This window comes from Taudactylus pleione, unplaced genomic scaffold (assembly GCF_031769625.1).
Source record: "Taudactylus pleione unplaced genomic scaffold, aTauple2 ptg000607l, whole genome shotgun sequence".
In the NCBI taxonomy this organism is placed as follows: Eukaryota; Metazoa; Chordata; class Amphibia; order Anura; family Myobatrachidae; genus Taudactylus; species Taudactylus pleione.
This window is the reverse complement of record NW_028285009.1, coordinates 2,528,316-2,549,923: the sequence shown is the minus strand read 5'-3', so window position 1 is coordinate 2,549,923 and position 21,608 is coordinate 2,528,316. Positions and strand designations below refer to the sequence as shown.

The 21,608-nt window shown below is 46.7% G+C and overlaps 1 protein-coding gene across 1 annotated transcript in view; it reads right to left on the bottom strand.

Moving 5' to 3' along the window:
- The window catches only part of LOC148480700 (solute carrier family 26 member 6-like), a 52,036-nt gene extending 30,773 nt beyond the window's left edge, over positions 1–21,263 (bottom strand). The window contains exons 1-8 of the mRNA XM_088454018.1: positions 21,124–21,263; positions 16,720–16,859; positions 14,900–15,010; positions 13,518–13,684; positions 12,511–12,675; positions 11,766–11,918; positions 10,273–10,355; positions 1,111–1,258 (exon numbers count right to left, since the gene is read on the bottom strand). Coding sequence (XP_088310144.1) covers positions 1,111–1,258; positions 10,273–10,355; positions 11,766–11,918; positions 12,511–12,675; positions 13,518–13,684; positions 14,900–15,010; positions 16,720–16,859; positions 21,124–21,263 — 1,107 coding nt within the window. The remainder of the gene's footprint in view (positions 1–1,110; positions 1,259–10,272; positions 10,356–11,765; positions 11,919–12,510; positions 12,676–13,517; positions 13,685–14,899; positions 15,011–16,719; positions 16,860–21,123) is intronic.
- Positions 21,264–21,608: the final 345 nt, after the last annotated feature.

Genomic DNA, 21,608 nt, shown 5'->3' with positions numbered 1-21,608 from the left:
ATTTCTCTCTCCTTGAACACAGCCAGGTCGGTAGTTTGAGTGACAGATTGAGGCGTTTGTGGGTGGTAACAGGGGAAGGTGCTTGAAAACGGGGGAGTGGAGATCCGAACGCAGGCGTGCCTAATGCGAACGGCGTTTTATGGGAGTGCATAATTAACAAAGTAGTGTCATGGCACATGTGACATGGGAGGTTTGTACACTGACATGATCGTAGAGCTTAAGGTATGGTCAACCTTAAGCTCTACGACCAGTTCCGATGGTTCCCGGTGGTCTCGATTAATCCTTATATGGCCGGAGATGACGTGTAATGCGTACGAGAAGGGGGCGTATTTTTTGTCTTCCGGCTGCTTCCTCCCCTTGGCCGGCCAGCTACTGATCTGATCTTAGGGACGCAACATGCGAGTGCATCATTTGCATATCCGGCCCCTTTTACAGTACGACCGTGCGGCCGCAACGACTGACTCTGAATGAGGTCCATAGTCCCTGTTTTTTATTGATTGGGCTGTTTCACTATGGCTATTTCCAGTCGGGTTCCCAGTCCTCTTCCTCCTCCCCCCTCATTCTTCTTCTTTTTTTTCTTCTCTACTAATTTTATTTTTATTTTTTTTATTTTTGGAAATGTAAAAAATGGATGAGACTGTTTTTGTTGTATTTTTTTTTTTTTTATTGTAGGTGTATTGGACATATGCTTATTCTTTGCAAGATGTACGTTTACATGTTTAGACTACGTGGGTCACTATTTTATTGTCTCTCATTCTTCTAATAAAATATGTTTCTAGAAAAAAAAAAAAGAGACCATTTGTGGGTTAATCCATTCACCGCTGTTGTCTGTCTGTCATATCTCTCCTCCTGTATAGCACTTACTATGTCCCATATAAGACCTTATATCACTCTGCATCTATCTGTTCAGTTGAGGATTTAAAAGGATGATACATATTTGACCCTCTTAAACTATACAGTACAGCTCCCTCCGTATTCCACCGATAAGTGTCCCAGCAACGCCAGGACCATTGTGTATCAGAACAGAGAAGATCACAGGTCAGGAGCAATTTTCCACATCTAGAGACTTCTATGGATCTACTGAGACAAAATGGCAACAAGAAAACTTGCCTGGTTGCTGTCCACTTCATAACCATGCTTTGCCGCAAACATCTTAGCCAGAGAGATAGTGATGGTATATCCAACCACGGCAATGGCAAACGCAGTCCCAGCGACATCTACAAACAAGTTCGCGTTGGGGACAGTTGGCGCAAGCATCCTACAATAAAAACAAACTTATAAAATTTCTTTTTTTTAAAGCGAAGAAATGATTTATGAGAAGCTTTCCTGAGTATAACCAATAAGCAGAGTCATCTATAAATGTTTCACAAACTTAAGTTCAAAAAGTGGAAGAATATCAAAGAGAACAAATTTTAAGATTGAAATATATATCTGTATTTGTGGTCTTTTTTTCCTTCCCCTTGCCCTCCCCTTTTGCAATCTCTTACATGAGTGCTGTAGGCATGGCCCAGGGGTCTCCCATCTTGCAGAACCCAACCCTGAGAGCCTAATTCTAGGTGCTGGGATATTCTACCCCACTTCCTCCCAACAATCATGGCCTCCTGCAGAGATACCGTGAAAATTCACACAACGCTGAAGGGTAAAACGGCCGGAGAAAAGGTCTCAAACTTTATACTGTTTATAATGACACCGTTAATTTGGTGTTTGTGCAGGAGACCAACTTAAGAATTCTGCCCCTTCCTATGGTAACCATCTCTACTTTCATAAAGGGGGTGACAAGGTGTTTTCACGCAGACCTTCATTAATTAAATTGTCTATAACCTGGTTGCTGGACAGGTGTCTGATGGTTACACTCAGAGTAGAGCATGGTATGCACTAGGGGTGTGCACCGGCCACTTTTCGTGTTTTGTGTTTTGGTTTTGGATCTGGATCTTTCTTCGTGTTTTGGATCTGGATTGGTTTTGCCAAAACCACCCTTGCGTGTTTTGGGTTCTGGGTTTTGTGTTTTGGATCTGTATTTTTTTTTAAAAAGGCATAAAAACAGCTAAAATCACAGAAGTTTTTCTGCTCCTATGCTATTATTAACCTCAATAACCTTAATTTCCACTCATTTCCAGTCTATTCTGAACACCTCACACCTCACAATAGTGTTTTTATGTCCAAAAGGTTGCACCGAGGTAGCTGGATGACTATGCTAAGCGACACGAGTGGGCGGCACAAACACGTGACCCATCTAGGCGTGATACTGCAATGGCAGACAGGATGGCAGTTTGAAAAACTAAGCCCCAAACTGTACATAATGCAAAGAAAAAAAAGAGGTGCAAGATGGAATTGTCCTTGGGCCCTCCCACCCACCCTTATGTTGTATAAACAGGACATGCACACTTTAACAAACCAATCATTTCAGCGCCAGGGTCTGCCACACAACTGTGGCTGAAATGATTGGTTCGTTTGGGCCCCCACAAAACAAGCTGGCAATTAATCTGTCCCTGCACAAACTGGCTCTACGGAGGCAAGATGTCATCCTCATCCTCCTCATCCACCGATTCCTCACCCTCTTCAGTGTGTACATCCTCATCCTCACAAAGTATTAACTCGTCCCCACTTGAATCCACCACCACAGGTCCCTCTGTACGTTCTGGAGGCTGGTCTCCCTGGAAGAGCTGATAATTCATTTTGATGAACATCATCTTCTCCACATTCTGTGGAAGCAACCTCCTACGCCTTTCGCTGACAAGGTTCCCGGCTGCACTAAACACTCTTTCGGAGTACACACTGGAGGGGGGGCAACTCAGGTAAAATAGAGCCAGTTTGTACAGGGGCCTCCAAATTGCCTCTTTTTCCTGCCAGTACAGGTATGGACTGTCTGACTTGCCTACTTGGATGCTGTCACCGATGTAATCCTCCACCATTCTGTCAATGGTGACAGTATCATATGCAGTGACAGTAGACATGTCAGAAATTGTTGCCAGGTCCTTCAGTCCGGACCAGATGTCCAAACTTGGTCCTGCCTGCCCTGCATCACCGCCAGCGGGTTGCTTAGGATACCTAAGTTTTTTCCTGGCAGCCCCAGTTGCGGGAGAAAATGAAGAAGGAGCTGTTGACGTGTCACGTTCCGCTTCAGCTGACAGTGTGTTCACCAGCAGGTCTTTGCACCTCTGCAGGCTTGTGTTGGCCGGAAAGAGAGACACCACATAGGCTTTAAACCTAGGATCGAGCACGGTGGCCAAAATGTAGTGGTCTGATTTCAACAGATTGACCACCCTGGAATCCTGGCAAAGCGAATGAAGGGCTTCATCCACAAGTCCCACATGCTGAGCGGAATCACTCCGTCTTAGCTCCTCCTTCACTTTCTCCAGCTGCTTCTGCAAAAGCCTGATGAGGGGAATGACCTGACTCAAGCTGGCAGTGTCTGAACTGACTTCACGTGTGGCAAGTTCGAAGGGCTGGAGAACCTTGCACAACATGGAAATCATTCTCCACTGCGCTTGAGTCAGGTGCATACCCCCTCCTTTGCCTATGTCATAGGTGGATGTATAGGCTTGTATGGCCTTTTGCTGCTCCTCCATCCTCTGAAGCATATAGAGGGTTGAGTTCCACCGCGTCACAACCTCTTGCTTCAGGTGATGGCGGGGCAGGTTCAAGAGTGTTTGCTGGCGCTCCAGTCTTCGGCACGCAGTCGCTGAATGGCGAAAGTGGGCAGAAATTTTTCGGGCCACCCAAAGCGTCTCCTGCACGCCCCTGTCGCTTTTCAGAAAATTCTGCACCACCAAGTTTATTGTGTGAGCAAAACATGGGACGTGCTGGAATTTGCCCAGATGTAATGCCCGCACAATATTGGTGGCGTTGTCAGATATCACAAATCCCCAGGAGAGTCTAAGTGGGGTAAGCCACTGGGCGATGATTTCCCTCAGTTTCTCTAAGAGGTTGTCGGCGGTGTGCCTCTTACTGAAACCGGTGATACACAGCGTAGCCTGCCTTGTAACGAGCTGGCGTTTCTGAGATGCTGCTACTGGTGACGCTGCTGCTGTTGCTGCGTAAGGTGATACATCTACCCAGTGGGCTGTTACAGTCATATAGTCCTTAGTCTGCCCTGTTCCACTTGTCCACATGTCCGTGGTTAAGTGGACATTGTGTACAATGGCATTTTTCAGGACACTGAGGACACTTTTTCTGACGTTTCTGTACAGTCTCGGTATCGCCTGCCTAGTGAAGTGGAATCTAGACGGGATTTGGAACCGGGGACACACTACCTCCATCAATTGTCTAAATCCCACTGCACTAATGGAGGATACCGGACGCACGTCTAACACCAACATAGCAGTCAAGGCCTCAGTTATACGTTTTGCTTCAGGATGACTGCTGTCGTACTTCATCCTCCTCGCTAAGGACTGTTGGAGGGTCAATTGTTTAGTAAAAGTAGTGGTGTTCCTACTTCCTCTCTGGGATGATGAACGACTCCCAGCAGCAGAAACAGCAGCAGCGGCAGCAGTAGGCGTAGCAATGCAGGATCCTCCGGAGGAATCCCGGATAGGAGAGTCAGTCATGCCAGTGACATGGCCTGCAGGACTACTTCCGATCCTGACTAAGGAGGAAATTGACGAGGAGGGAGTTGACGGTGTGGTTTGCAGGCGCTTGGATACAACAGGACAACGGGATTTAGGTGTCCCTGGACTGCTTACGGTCTTAGCCAAAGTTTCTGAACTTGACAGTAACTTTTTATGAACGCGCTGCAGGTGCCGTATAAGGGAGGATGTTCCTAGGTGGTTGACGTCCCTACCCCTACTTATTTCACCTTTACATATGGTACATATGGCAAGACAGTTGTTGTCCGGATTTGGATAGAAATATTGCCAGACCAAAGAGGTGGAATGTTTGGTCTTCTGCCCAGGCATGACCGTGATGGGCTTTTTCATCCCACGGACAACAACTGTCTCCCCCGGAGCCTGATTTAAACAAACCACATCACCATCAGAATCCTCCTCGCCAACTTCCTCCTCAACGCCAGCTACACCAGTATCCTCATCCTGTTGTACTTCAACAGTGACATCTTCAATTTGCATATCAGCAAGTGGACTGTGGGTGCTCCTTTCAGCACTTGCAGGGGGCGTGCAAATGGTGGAAAGAGCCACCTCTTCCCGTCCAGTGCTGGGAAGGTCAGGCATCGCAACCACCACCACACTTGGACTCTCCTTGGGGATTTGTGATATCTTCTTAGAAAGCACAGTTCTTCGCTGTGCTTTTGCCAGCTTAACTCTTTTGATTTTTTTAGTCGAGGAGGGCTTCCATCGTCATGTGAAGCTGAACCACTAGTCATGAACATACTAGGGATCGACCTTAGCCGTTCCTTGCCACTCCGTGTCGTAAATGGCATATTGGCAAGTTTACGTTTCTCTTCAGCTGATTTAAATGTTTTTTTCAAGGTCATTTTCCTGAACTTTGTCATTTGGGATTGTATGTGCCCTCTATTATGACATCGGGCATCGGCCTTGGCAGACGACGTTGATGGCATGTTATCGTCTATGTCATGACTAGTGGCAGCAGCTTCAGCACTAGGAGGAAGTGGTTCTTGATCTTTCTCTATTTTATTTTTATCTGAGAAAGTTTGGTCCTCCATTTATGTTATATCGATTTGATATATACGTGCGGCTAAACACAGAAAATATTTTTTTATTTTTGCTGGAGAGTAGTGCACTTTGTGGGCTACACCAGCCTTTAAGAAATGAGCCAGCCGGCTCTTTACTTATGGGACACAGGCGCACACTTGGCGCTGCTCCTTTGTTGATGCACGTGCGGCTACTGCGCACACAATTCACAAACACAGAAATTAATTTTTTTTTTGGTTTGGACTGGAGTGTACTTTGGGGGTTACAGCACCCTTTAACGGTCAAGCCAGCCGGCCCTTTACTTATGACACAGGCGCACGCTTGGCACTACTTTGTTGATGCACGTGCGGCTACTGCGCACACAATTCACAAACACAGACAATAATTTTTTTTTGGGTTTGGACTGGAGTGTACTTTGGGGGTTACAGCACCCTTTAACGGTCAAGCCAGCCGGCCCTTTACTTATGACACAGGCGCACGCTTGGCACTACTTTGTTGATGCACGTGCGGCTACTGCGCACACAATTCACAAACACAGAAAATAATTTTTTTTTTGGTTTGGACTGGAGTGTACTTTGGGGGTTACAGCACCCTTTAACGGTCAAGCCAGCCGGCCCTTTACTTATGACACAGGCGCACGCTTGGCACTACTTTGTTGATGCACGTGCGGCTACTGCGCACACAATTCACAAACACAGAAAATAATTTTTTTTTTGGTTTGGACTGGAGTGTACTTTGGGGGCTACAGCACCCTTTAATGGTCAAGCCAGCCGGCCCTTTACTTATGACACAGGCGCACGCTTGGCACTACTTTGTTGATGCACGTGCGGCTACTGCGCACACAATTCACAAACACAGAAAATTATTTTTTTTTTGGTTTGGACTGGAGTGTACTTTGGGGGTTACAGCACCCTTTAACGGTCAAGCCAGCCGGCCCTTTACTTATGACACAGGCGCACGCTTGGCACTACTTTGTTGATGCACGTGCGGCTACTGCGCACACAATTCACAAACACAGAAAATATTTTTTTTTTTGGTTTGGACTGGAGTGTACTTTGGGGGTTACAGCACCCTTTAACGGTCAAGCCAGCCGGCCCTTTACTTATGACACAGGCGCACGCTTGGCACTACTTTGTTGATGCACGTGCGGCTACTGCGCACACAATTCACAAACACAGAAAATAAATTTTTTTTTGGTTTGGACTGGAGTGTACTTTGGGGGTTACAGCACCCTTTAACGGTCAAGCCAGCCGGCCCTTTACTTATGACACAAGCGCACGCTTGGCACTACTTTGTTGATGCACGTGCGGCTACTGCGCACACAATTCACAAACACAGAAAATAATATTTTTTTTGGTTTGGACTGGAGTGTACTTTGGGGGTTACAGCACCCTTTAACGGTCAAGCCAGCCGGCCCTTTACTTATGACACAGGCGCACGCTTGGCACTACTTTGTTGATGCACGTGCGGCTACTGCGCACACAATTCACAAACACAGAAAATATATTATTTTTTTAGCACTTGGGGGGAGCACCCCTGATGGACAGAGCACCCCCTGGACAACACTACAGCACCCCTTTAGGACTGGGACACTGCACAGGACTTTGGAGTGGACACAGCCCCTATGGAGAACTGACTGCACAACACAGTCCAGCCAGCCCCTATGGACTTTGAAGTAGTGGACACAGCCCCTATTAACAACAGCAGCACAGCACAACACAGCCAGCCCCTATGGACTTGGAAGTAGTGGACAACAGCAGCACTACACTACACTACACTACACAGCCCAGCCAGCCCTAACTCCCACCCTCCCTCTTCACTGTCCACAGCCGAGTGAGAAAATGGCGCCGACGCGGGTACCTTATATAGGATCCAAAACCCGCGAGACTCGGAAGGCGGGATGATGACGTTTTGCCTCGATTTCAGATCCGAGTCAGGCGGGAAAAGTCAAGCCTGACTCGGATCGGACTCGGATCTGGGGGGCTCGGGGGGGTTCGGATTTCAGAAATCCGAACCCGCTCACCCCTAGTATGCACTAACCTCTATTATGCGGTCAAACCCCTGAAAATGCAGTTTCAGGGGGTTTTATCGCATTTCTCATATGCACCAAGCTTCGGAAAGCAAAGTTTTCTGCAGATTGGAGCTGGTGGGCAATGTCATCTTATGGGAGCCTGTCCCACCCACTGATCTTACGTTCACGGTGTGACTGCATGTGGGAGCCTGTCCCGCCCACTGATCTTACGTTCACAGTGTGACTGCATGTGGGAGCCTGTCCCATCCACTGATGTTACGTTCACAGTGTGACTGTATGTGGAAGCCTGTCCCGTCCACTGATCTTACATCCACAGTGTGACTGCATGTTGGAGCCTGTCCCATCCACTGTTCTTACGTTCACAGTGTGACTGCATGTGGGAGCCTGTCCCACCCACTGATCTTACATCCACAGTGTGACTGCATGTTGGAGCCTGTCCCACCCACTGATCTTACATCCACAGTGTGACTGCATGTGGAAGCCTGTCCCGCCCACTGATCTTACGTTCACAGTGTGATTGCATGTGGGAGCCTGTACTGCCCACTGATCTTACGTTCACAGTGTGACTGCATGTCGGAGCCTGTCCCACCCACTGATCTTACGTTCACAGTGTGACTGCATGTGGGAGCCTGTCCCACCCACTGATCTTATGTTCACAGTGTGACTGCATGTGGGAGCCTGTCCCGTCCACTGATCTTACATCCACAGTGTGACTGCATGTCGGAGCCTGTCCCGCCCACTGATCTTATGTTCACAGTGTGACTGCATGTCGGAGCCTGTCCCGTCCACTGTTCTTACGTTCACAGTGTGACTGCATGTGGGAGCCTGTCCCGCCCACTGATCTTACGTTCACGGTGTGACTGCATGTGGGAGCCTGTCCCACACACTGATCTCACGTTCACAGTGTGACTGCATGTGAGAGCCTGTCCCGCGACCTGATCTTACATCCACAGTGTGACTGCATGTCGGAGCCTGTCCCACCCACTGATCTTACGTTCACAGTGTGACTGCATGTCGGAGCCTGTCCCACCCACTGATCTTATGTTCACAGTGTGATTGCATGTGGGAGCCTGTCCCGCCCACTGATCTTATGTTCACAGTGTGATTGCATGTGGAAGCCTGTCCTGCCCACTGATCTTACGTTCACAGTGTGACTGCATGTCGGAGCCTGTCCCACCCACTGATCTTACATCCACAGTGTGACTGCATGTCGGAGCCTGTCCCGCCCACTGATCTCACGTTCGCAGTGTGACTGCATGTGGGAGCCTGTCCCACCCACTGATCTTATGTTCACAGTGTGATTGCATGTGGGAGCCTGTCCCGCCCACTGATCTCACGTTCACAGTGTGACTGCATGTCGGAGCCTGTCCCGTCCACTGATCTTACGTTCACAGTGTGACTGCATGTCGGAGCCTGTCCCACCCACTGATCTTACATCCACAGTGTGACTGCACATGGGAGCCTCAGAGGCTGCTTCTCGGCCCAACGACCGCATCAAGCCAAGCACCACCAGTCCTCAAGGCTGCTGCTTGGTCAAGACTGACTTTAGCCTATCTTACCAGCCTCTAGCCTGTTGTTGGAGTTCATCTTTAAGGGGTACCCCCGCCGTCATCCTTGCACAATCCTCAGCTCTATTGCTACACAGTGGTGATTCCACCAAGACTCTTACCAGAATGATAAAACTCCTTATTAAATGAGGCCCTATATCTGCTACAGGCATGAGCACCGGGGGGGAGGGGGGGTACTAATTACATGGGCTTGATGGAAGGGCCTAAGTCCATCGTCTGCCCCCCTCCCTTGCCGGTCAACGGCAGCAGCCTGTGTCCCCAGCCCAGCATACAACGGATCCCTCCCCTGGATTTGCTATTGACAGGGGCACTCAGTGGAGCAAATACTTTGGGGCATATTCAATTGGGTGCGTGGTTTTTTTTCATGCCGGGAGGTTTTTTTTACTCGCACCTCCAGAGCAAGCGTGATCTTTCCTAAAATCGTTATCTTTAGGAAAAATCAGTGGGACTTGCTCTAGACAGGGAAAAAAGTTAGACACAAACAAAAGTCAGACACATTAAAGTTAGACATGCAAAAAGTTCGACAGGTGCAAAAGGTCGACAGGGTCAAAAGTTCGACGTGAAAATGGTCGACACAAAAATGGTCGACAATTATTATTTTTTGCTTTTTAGCCCTAATCTTCACCCTAACCCTAACCCTCCCCTTGGTGCCTAATTCTAACCATCTGGGTAAGTGCCTAACCGTGGGGGTAAATGTAAGCTGTATTCTCAGGGATGTCACTGGTGCTCAGTGTGTTGATAAGCTGAATTCTTATTTTATAGCCATATAATGCTTTCTTTCACTGTATAATTGTATGCAGCAGGCAAAATTTACCTTTACCGTAATTGCAATTATTTCTTAGTAAAGCATTTGAGTTATTCATTAGCAGCCCCAGCTGTGTAACCTATATCCAGCCGTGTGTATACTACATAGTATCAGTGTGCAGTCTTTGGGAGCAGCACTGAATAATGAATTTGGCCCATCATCACGTACATCATGGGATCACCACAAGCTGAGTAGGAGAGATAAGTGTCTCAATCTAAATAAAAATGTGAAGTGTTTGCATAGTATTTCCCGAGCACATACCCGGTAGGAATATCGCCAACAATCCCAACATTGTAGTTTTCATGGAGATTGATTCCATATGACACCGCAGTAGAAATGATGAGCTGGGGGAAAGAGGACACGATACACAGAGGACGCACATCGGGTACCTCAGGATATATTACTTTTCAAAAAAATAATCTGCATTAGGACACACAAAGTATACAGATCAGCTTCTATCCCTGATGTATCATTTCATTTGTTAAATATGGAGTCATCCATTCTATCATTACTGAATGGAACAAGCTATTGCGAAGTATAAAATATATGTATGTGAGAAGCACAAAAACAAAATGGCGGTAATGTTCACGCATGGGGGGACACACACAATTGAATCGCCGACTATGTTACAGGGCCAGATTAACAATGGAGCGGATGGAGCTCCAGCTCCAGGCCTCCAAATAAAATAGGCCCATCATCATAGCAGCATGATAATGACCATAATTCATAGATCTGCCTATAGTTATACAGTGCATTTACATGGGGTAAGTTCTCAAATCAAGAGGTGCATGTGCACAGGTTGGCAATCTTAGGCCCGTATTCAATTTGAGCCGAGCCGCGATACTTTTTCGACTCCCGGACTTTTCGCCTACATCGCGTGTTTTGCAGGCGGAAAAGTATCGTGCTCGTGCCCGCGTATTGCCGTATTCAATTTGAAAGTAGGCGAAAACGGGACCCGGTGAAACTTAAACAAATGGAAAGTACTCTCAGATTTGGGGAAATCAGCCTGACATCCCCCAAAAGATGCTCTGACATGGGGGTTCCCTATGATACCCCATGATTTGGCTTGCTGAAGGTATTTGGTATTTTTAAACGGGCTCAATAGCTGCTAAATAGCGTTTTTGTATAAGTGGTGCAGAATAGTATTCAGGAGCTTTTTTTGCAGAAAATAACTTATCCCAGCAAATTTGGGGTACTTGAAAATGGGGGTCAGCATATTTTAAAGTTGCTAAAGTGAAGTTGAAAAAATTGTGCAAAATCCACCTGCCGCAAGCCCCTGCAATCAAAAAAACACCTGGGACATACTTGGGGACCCCCCAGAGTCAAGTTCGCTATTTTTAACTTTTGTCCACCAACATTTTTTTTCACCCCCAAATTCAAAGTGATTTTTATGGGGTGTCCTTAAGTGTTTTTTGACACAGTTTACCTTTGGGGGACTGTCTGAAGGCTGAGGGGTTCCCGCAACGTTGCACCCCAAAACCCCAATTCTGCACTTTTTTCCACCTGCTATTCATAGGCGAAACCTTTTCGCCTATTACATTGTATTGACTCTCCGCCTAGGCGAAAAGTCTTCTAAATTGAATACGGAGTAAAGTCAAAACAGGCGAAAGTGACGTCATCGGCGAAAGCTTTTCCCCCAAAACACACGAAAACGGCTTTTCGCTCCAAATTGAATACGGGCCTTAGTGTTTGTAACTACTCTGCGGTTAGTAGATGATAATTAGAGATAAGTATTATATAAATTCGCCCCTTACCACCACCAGTTCAATAGGGATCGGCATGCACAACTTCAAACGCAACCTTTGATTGACTTCTTTTACGGAAAAGAGGCAAACCAGGGCGATGAGGCTTACGACAAGCGTGCTGATGTTTGTCTTGTGAATGTTGCAAAACAGGCTGATTAGGAACTAAAATTGAAAAAGAAGAACCATATAATATAATCTTTATTTGTGACAATAATCCTATGGAATATTTATTGACGTATATAAACCCAATGATTAGATTTAGCTACATAAGCAAATCTCTTTGTTTATCATTTATTGCAGAACTTTTATATTCCCAGTAGACAGCTGGAAACTACATTTTTTTTTTGTACTTTTTGTTTTACTGAAGATTATATTAAACAGGTTTTATGTATGACTGTAGTTTCATATTTATTTTGTTACTGTTTCTTTTGCAGTTACTATTTGGCTGTGCTAAATTACATGTTGTAAACCTTCCAATGCTCTGATTGGCTACTTGGTTGGTCCAACCCTGTGAGAAACTATTGTTCTGATTGGCTACAGATTGGTGTAGTCCTGTGAATGTTCTAAGGCTGTGATTGGCTAGAAAGTGTTACAGCCCTGGCAACATTTTAAGGCTCTGATTGGCTGCCAGTTTTTAGCTCAGCTACAAATTCCTCACAAACGGACGCATCAGTGCAATGGGCACGGCTCACACCCCAAAGGGCGACGCTCACACCCCGGGTAAACATGCATAAAAGTGAAAGAAGCAACTTACATAAATGAGAGACAAAGGCTGTGATCTCTCACTCAGGGGAAGCCCAAAGATATGTATTAGCTGAGACACAGTTACGTGGATCGTGGCCGCCGTGGTATAACCCCGCACCAGCGGCTCTGAAAGGTAAGTGACCACAAATCCAAACTGAACTAAGCCCAGAATAACCTGCAAAGAACAATATAAGTGCAAATTACTCATACAAGTCATACAGTACACATACAGGGGCCTATTCATCATCGACGGCCATATGGGATACTTTAGTATTCAACTCGCAGCGAGGGAAGCATGACACCGGAGCAATTCATCATTGCTCCAGTGAGGGGACAGCTGCTCCGAAAAGCAGTTGTCCCCGTGGAAAGTATCTTCTCTAGCTGCGTTACTTACCTGCTCCCCGTCGTCCCGGTGAGTGAGGAGGCGGCGGAGGGATCCGCTCAGATCCCTCTTCGCATCCCAAGAACTCCTTCCCATAGGAGTGAGCTTGGATCCAAGAACAAGCGCCGTATGAAGATGGCGCTTGTTCTCGGCAGCAAACCCTGAAAACTTTCAGTTTTCGTAGTTTGTTGAATACCGGGGGGGGGTCCTATCGGACCCCTAATGATGAATGGCCTGGTAACTTAAATATGCGGAAACTAGCGTTTCCGCATGGTTACCGGGCCATTTATCGTTTGATGAATAGGTCCCACCCTCATACTATTATCATAACAACCATTTCACAAAGGCTGTCACATTTACGTTCAATTGAAATGTTGTTCATAATTCAAATAGTGGAGCCACACCAACTGCCAGTGAGTCCCAGGCCAGCGATGTTTGACAGTGTTTGGGGTGGCAGTTGGTGTGGATCCCCTACTTGAATTTTGGATTGCGCTGCAGCCCCACCCCTGAAGCCGTCACTGCTCCCAGCTGTGCATCAGCCCCTTAGTGGGTCTATTTCCCTCTGACATACAGATTTCATGATCTCCTCTCTTTAGCACAGTAAACCTTTCCTTACTCCATAGGCGACTTCTTACCTGAAATAACCCCACCAGCAACGTTAACGCAGCCACCACCTCCACCCGGGCTTTGTCTCTTGCTACAGTATCAATGATTGTTTCATTTCCAAAAACGACAAAGTTATCGTTCGGGACCAGCGACTCCGTAACACTGCGGATCATGATGGAGACCACGGCAAAAGTCCCTGAAAGAATGACACATAAACAGTCCAAACCCAAACTGGCACTGGTGGTCAGTAGTAATGGACTACGTTCGTTCTGTCACCTACAGTAATTCCTCTTTGCATCAAGATGTCTAAATCAGTATTTCTTCTGTTACTTTGCTCAGGGGGTAATCACCCCTCTAAGTTTTTATTTCCTGAGAAAAATATAATCCTGAGTTAGGCTATGAAGTGCCTTATATAGTTCCCAGTTAGTGAGCAATGACTATATGTTTTATGTATGTGCAAGGCTGCCAAGCAGGGACAGACTGGGACTAACAATCGCATCCGGCATTCATTCCGTGTGTGGGCCGTCAGGCCATTGGCCCCTCTGGCTGTTGCCAGGTGACCAGTCCGGATGTGCCGGCAAGAGATCTGCAGGACCCTGGTACCAGAGAGGGGTTTGGGCAAGCTAGGTGTCATGGCCAAGCCCCTTTTTGACTCTCGGAGCCCTCCAAAGATGATGCCCACTCATGAGTTGGGTGCATTAACGTAGGGCCGGCTCGAGGCATGTTCGACAAGTGCAGTCGAACAGGGGTACACCCCCAAATAACGTCATTTAGGGGCGTGATCTATGGTAATTAGGGCACGCCCCATTTTCGGTCGCCCACAGCTAATGGGCGACGGGTCACGGTCCCGCACAGGGCGCGGCTAACCCTGGAGCCGGCAATGCATTGACGTGGTCACTCCTTGGTGGAGCATGGTTAGGTCTTCTTGACCCCAGACAGGGCAGTCCTGGGTACTCAGTGCCTGCCTGAACCTCTGTGCCCCTGTACATGTTACCCCCTGTCACCATGTGTGATTGTTGGCGATGCATGGGTTATCAATGCACTCTTTTCTTTGCATGCTCGTGTCCTGTGGCTAGCTATAGGGTGTGGACATATGTGACTAGTGTAGGTAGAGCCTGGGGGGCTGCCCAGCATCTCGGAGAGTGCTGGGCACGCCCCCTACAGTGACGTAAACGGGGGTTGCCACGAGGCTCCACCCCATTTTCTAGATGCCCCGCTCCTTTCCGGGAAGCTCCGTCCCTCTTCCCGCCTTCAAAAGTTGAGAGGTATGGTATAACAACCTGCATTTAACTTGTGGCCAGATCATATTCAACCCACGGTTCATCCAGAGTTTATCTTGTCCAGTGTGAAAGCGATCACCGTGCAGTTTGCATTGTGCCATGTATAAAAAATTTTTTTTTTCACAACTCACCTACGGAAACATGTCTGGAGGTGCCAAAAACAGAATACACAAACACTGGGAAAAAGGATGTATATAGCCCAAAAACGGGCGGAATGCCAGCCAGGAGAGCGTACGCCAAACCTATTAAAAAGAACAGACAGGGCAAGGTTAAACCAAACCACAGTGTGTATAACAGACAGTCAGGGGCCACGAGAGGGGGGGGGGGCGGGTACTAATTACCCAGGCCCAGGCTTGCTGGAGGGGCCCGGCGGGGGCCCTTGTCCAGTACCGCTCCCCCCTCTTACGTCATAGCAGCCCAGCACACACTGTTGTGTGCTGGGCTGCACTGGGAGACTGCTCGCGGCTGCTAGGAAGCAGTCACAGCAGTCTCCTATGCCTGTGGGGAGAGCGATCGAGCGATCAAGCTGATCGTGCCCCCCACTGGTTATGCGCCGGGCTGAGGGGGCTCACAGCACCCCCCTCTCCAGCGTTGCAAAACTTTTTTCCCTAAGGGGGCGTGGCCATCCCCACACGATTAGGCCATGCCCCTTTTTTCCCGGGCCCGGCGCCGCTCTTGGCAGGCCTGCAAACAGTCTGTGTGTACCGTTTTCCGGCCATGGGGTCATTTGTCAGAACCGAAGACAGCGTTTTCAGTACACCTAGGCAGCGCACAATTAACACCTCTGCGACAGCAAAGCATATTACTTATTTCATTTATCACTTATTAAACTGATGGAGTAACAAGAATGGCTGTTTTTCACCGTACCAGGCAACTAGGCAGATGCATAAGGTTAGCTCAGGGGGGCAGCACAGGGGTGGCCCGAGAAGCTAGAACGACATCCCCAAATCTTTACCCACATCTCCTATAAGACCCTGTATTGTCCCTACTGCTTTAGAGGGAGAAGTATCATCCCTTGGAGAGAGATAATAAGGTGGTCATAGCAACCAATCCAGTTATAGCTCTCATTTATCTAGCACAGTCTACAAAATGACAGAAGCTAATTGGTTCCTATGGGAAAATTCCACACATTATCTCTCCCGAAGGTTTGATACATCTCTCCTTTATAGTCCTTACCAACCACCAATTGTCCCAGTAATAATAATGGAGGAGGGGGTGCTGGATAGACGGTCCTGATCATGGGCCTGATTCAGAGCCATACGCAATTAGCGCTCACTCGTCCAGAAAATAGGGGTGGCTATTCAAATTAACCGTTCGCTGTTTGCGGTCTGTGCACACCTCTAGGTCTGAACGAGCGAACAAAACTTGCGGTCGTTTTTTGGGAAACTATGCCCCCTGGCCGCTCGCATCCTACGTCATGTCCGCTATTTATTAGATTAATCGAATACATCGACCAGGGTATGAACTGCTGGCTATTCTTGTGGTTGGTTTTTGCTACCACAATTTTGCGAGCAGTTCTGGCTATTAAATAACCCAGTGACGTGGTCAATGACGCTGCTGTTTTAATTATGCACACCCATAAAGCGCCCGTTTTGACCTTTAAGCACGCCTGCGTTCGGATCTCCACTCCCCGTTTTCAAGCACCTTCCCCTGTTACCACCCACATACGCCTCCTCCTGTCACTCAAATTATCAGGCATTCGCTATTTTGCGAGCACATGAATTTCAGCCGCACTGACTGGTTCGCGCATGCGTATTACGATCCGTATGCATGCGCAGTTGGGCAAACATCGCTCGGAGCGAACGAGCGGCCGCTTACGAGCAGCTCTGAATCAGGCCCCATGTGCCTTAATAATAAATTAGGGGGTATTCATCAGTAGAATCTATTCCGAATAGGACACTGGTTACTGTCCCTCATATGCCCTTGAGGGGTTTGGTCATTTTGAAGTTACCTTGTGGAAGCTGCAAGATCCCCACGCTGACCCCAGACACAATGTCCCCCAGAAGCCATTCCTTGACTGGATAGTGCGGCAGCCAGTGGAGTATTGGAAGGAACTGAAACAATAGGTTCTTTGCTGCTGCCCCAGAACATCTGCAAAATAGAACATAGGGGTAGATGTACTAAGCTTTGGAGAGAGATAAAGTGGAGAGAGATAAAGTACCAACCAATCAGCTCCTAACTGTCACATTACATGCTGTATTTTAAAAAAAAGTGACAATTAGTGGCTGATGGGTTGGTACTTTATCTCTCTCCACTTTATCTCTCTCCAAAGCTTAGTACATAGACCCCATAGTGTGATAGGGAAAATCTTGCATTACTATCAATAGGCTATACATATCCTTATACACTGATCATCTGGCAGTTGGAACACAAATATTGTTCTTTTATGATCGTTTTCAGTTTGCCTGGGGGCAATTCAGATTTTCATTTACATTGTTAATATTCAAATAAAGCAATTGTTCCCATGTGAAGTTTATTCTCTGATAAAACGCGTAGGGTTCGGGGCTCTTTCTGCAGATTATCTCTGGAGTGCAGGTTTGCATCACCCTGTGGAAACTCCTGCGAATGGCACGTACCCAGATCATCACTTTACTGTGTTTTGTTTCTTTTTTTAATCCTTTTTATTTATTGCAATCTAGTTTTATATAATACACAATGGGAGTGATTCAGCTTCGGACAGAATTGCAAACCTGAACGCAGGCATGTACTGTAGTGTGTAGTGCAGGCATGTACTGTAGTGTGTAGTGCAGGCATGTACTGTAGTGTGTAGTGCAGGCATGTACTGTAGTGTGTAGTGCAGGCATGTACTGTAGTGTGTAGTGCAGGCATGTACTGTAGTGTGTAGTGCAGGCATGTACTGTAGTGTGTAGTGCAGGCATGTACTGTAGTGTGTAGTGCAGGCATGTACTGTAGTGTGTAGTGCAGGCATGTACTGTAGTGTGTATTGCAGGCATGTACTGTAGTGTGTAGTGCAGGCATGTACTGTAGTGTGTAGTGCACGCAGGCAGCTTTGCAATTTCGTCCTTGCTAATATGCAAATACAATAGGAGGTGTATGACACCCCCTGTATGACACCCCCTATATGACACCCCCTGTATGACACCCTCTATATGACCTCCTATATGACACCCCCTGTATGACACCACCTATATGACACCCCCTGTATAACATCCCCTATATGACACCCCCTGCTGCATTTGCAATCCCAGCACTGCGACCAAGGTCAAAGGCTGGGATCACCATTGCAACCATTGGTCGCGATGGTGGACGGCGCCGGGCCGTTGAGTAAGCTGAGGCTTACTCAGGCTGCCAGTCTTGCAAGGCCAGGAAACTGCGTGTCGGCCCCAAGTTCCGGGACCGCCAGCCGTCCCCATGGATGCCTACAGGGAGAAGGGGACCACTCCAGGTAATGTAGGTATGTGTGAGTGTGTGTATTAAAAGTTTACTATCACAGCGTGTGTGTATTGTGTTTATTTAAACATTTATTTACAGGTGAACTACAGGTACCAGCGGGCACTTAATGCCCCGCATGCTGGTACTTGTGGTTCTCCAAGTAACAGCATGTGGGGGAGGCTTGCTGGGACCTGCAGTTCCTGCACTGCCTGTGCTTTCTTTATTATATTGAAGCAGACCGCCGAGTGCCGCCATTGATACTATATATATATATACACATACAATATATATATATATATTTACAGTATATAAGCCTAACTCTAAAAATAACCCCTAACCCTTACTCTAACCTAACCCTGTTCATCAACAAAAAAACACAACTATCTGTCAACATGTTAAATGTTGACATTCTAAATGTGCCGAAATTATAACTATTTCGGCCATAGTGCATTTTGACATTTTGGTTGTGGAACTAACGGCCCTGTCAACATTCTGGTGTTAGATTTCTGAATGTTGAACTTCTAAATATCAACTAGTTGATCAGATACCCCATTAGGGTTGTACGAGACCTGGATTAGCCAGGGGCCTGGAGATGATATGGGTGTCCTTTGCCTGCTGATAATCAAGTGTCCTCCAGGGAACATAGCCACACCCCCAAAAAGGCATGGCCACACCCTTTGCAGCATTTAATCTATCTATCTATCTATCTATCTATCTATCTATCTATCTGTCCAGCTACCTATCTATCTAACTACGTATCTCTCAAACTATCTAATATCTATCTACTCATATCTATCTATCTATCTATCTATCTATTTATCTATCTATCTATCTATCTATCTATCTATCTATCTATCTATCTATCTATCTTCCTTCCTTCTACTTCTTTATCTATTTATCTATCTGTCATCTATCTTCTATCTATCTATCTGTCTATCTATCTTCTATCTCTCTATCTATCTATCTATCTATCTATCCAGCTACCTATCTATCTAACTATGTATCGCTCAAACTATCTAATATCTATCTACTCATACCTATCTGTCCAGCTATCTATCTATCTATCTATCTATCTATCTATCTATCTATCTATCTATCTATCTATCTATCTATCTATCTATCTCATATCAATCAATCTATCTCATATCAATCAATCAATCTATCTCATATCTATCTATCTCATATCTATCTATCTATCTCTCTATCTCTCTGTGCCTATTCATTAGACAATTAAAATGAGTGGTTTAATGATATTGATATCATTCAATCGTTCTATAATCGTTTGCAGATTGTTTAAAAAATTGGTCTTTTAGACATCTATCATTGGTCAAACGTACTGGTCAACCTGACGATAACGTCAGGTTCAGCATGTTTGCAGATGATTGATTTTGCCTACACTGACCGACTGCTCGTTCAGTGTAGGCACATCACGGACTGAAGGTCCCCATACATCAGCAATTGATTGCAGCAATCGTGGAATTTGCAATCGATTGTGTATAAAAATCTTTCCCTTTTTCAATCGATTGTGACATCTCTGCAATCTGCAATCGATTGTGTATAAAAATCTTTCCCTTTTTCAATCGATTGCGAATTGCACGATTGCTGCAATCAATTGCTGATGTATGGGGGCCTTTACAAACGAATGCATGATTACAATGTCTTAATCGTGCAGTCTTTTGCCTGTCTTCTATTGGATGGGCACTGTATCTATCTATCTATCTATCTATCTATCTATCTATCTATCTATCTACAGTGCATCCGGAAAGTATTCACAGCGCTTCACTTTTTCCACATTTTGTTATGTTACAGCCTTATTCCAAAATGGAATAAATTCATTTTTGTCCTCAAAATTCTACACACAATGGGGTAGATGTATGAAGCCCAGAAACGGTATCAGCGCACGTTATGTGCGCTGATACCGTTTCTCCCCGATGTATGATCGGGGGTCTGGGCGGTCATTATCGGCGCTGCTGTCTACAAGATAGCAGCGCCGACACCCTGGGCTATGTACGAACGGTCGGATCGTCTGACCGTTCGACCGGCTGTAGCTGTCGTTATCGACAGCTACAGCCTGGCGCTAGCCTATACCCACAGCAGGGACAGCGCTGTCCCTGCTGTGGCGGCTACCGGCTCCAGGGCTGCACGCGGGGATCTCGCGATACTTGCGAGATCCCGCGCATGCTCAGTGGAGCCGGCCGAGCCTGACACACAGCACATCAGCACTAGGCTGATGCGATGTGGTCTGTAGCGGGTAGCGCCGGAGGGGGGAGTTAATGCTCCCTCTCTCCGGCCGGTGAGATGTTCACACATCTCACCGGTAGTGCTTCCTGCTTCGCCTTGGTAAAGAGGCGAAGCAGGAAGCGTTATAGCGGCACTTAACGTGCCACTATAATACATCTACCCCAATACCCCATAATGACAACGTGTAAAAAGTTTTTTTGAGATTTTTGCAAATTTAATTGAAAAAAAAATTAAGAAATCACATGTACATACTGTAAGTATTCACAGCCTTTGCAATGAAGCTCAAAATTGAGCTCAGGTGCATCCTGTTTCTACTGATCATCCTTGAGATGTTCCTACAGCCTAATTGGAGTCCACCTGTGGTAAATTAAGTTGATTGGACATGATTTTAAAAGGCATACACCTGTCTATCTATATAAGGTTCCACACTTGACAGTGCATGTCAGAGCACAAACCTGGAAGTGACTTGCAGTGTAGACGGGAGTGCGTTTCCATGCCCATATAGGCCACCGAAAGAAGAATTTGTCCACTTGTCACGCTTCGGGCTCGGTGGCTCGCTCTGCTCGCCACAGGTTTATATTCTGGCTCTATAGCCACGTGGATAGTAGGGAATGACAGTAACTGATGACGTCAGGGTCCACTCAGTGAAGGGCATCTAAATGCTGCCACAACAATATTGATTTGCTCCAAAACGCCTGCGCAGCACATGACCCCGCCTCACCTTACTTTACTCTTAGCTGCGGTGACGACGGAATGTATGGTAGTGGTGGATTTGGGCAACGCCCTCCCCAGTTCTTCCTCATGGAACACCGGGCGCTCAATGCAGTATCTTACATCCCGGTACTTCAGCTCCTGGTTCATGACGGCGGCCTAGGTGAACGGTTGCGCTCTCATCCGCATGAAATGTGTTTTCAAACAAAACCTGTGGAAAAAAACAACACAAGAAGCATCTTCACCATCTGGTTTGTGCACAACTGTAAATTAGGGGAGATGTACTAAGCCTTGTATAGAGATAGTGCCAACCAATCAGCTCCTGTCACTTTTCAGGCTGTGTTTGAAAAATGACAGTTAGGAGCTGACTGATTTGTACTTTTTCTCTTTCCAAGGCATAACACATAGGCATAATAACTATGAGCCCTATGGGGCTGCGAGCAATATTAGGTGAATCCGGGCTGCCTCTCTCTAAACTTTATTCCTCTCCAAGGT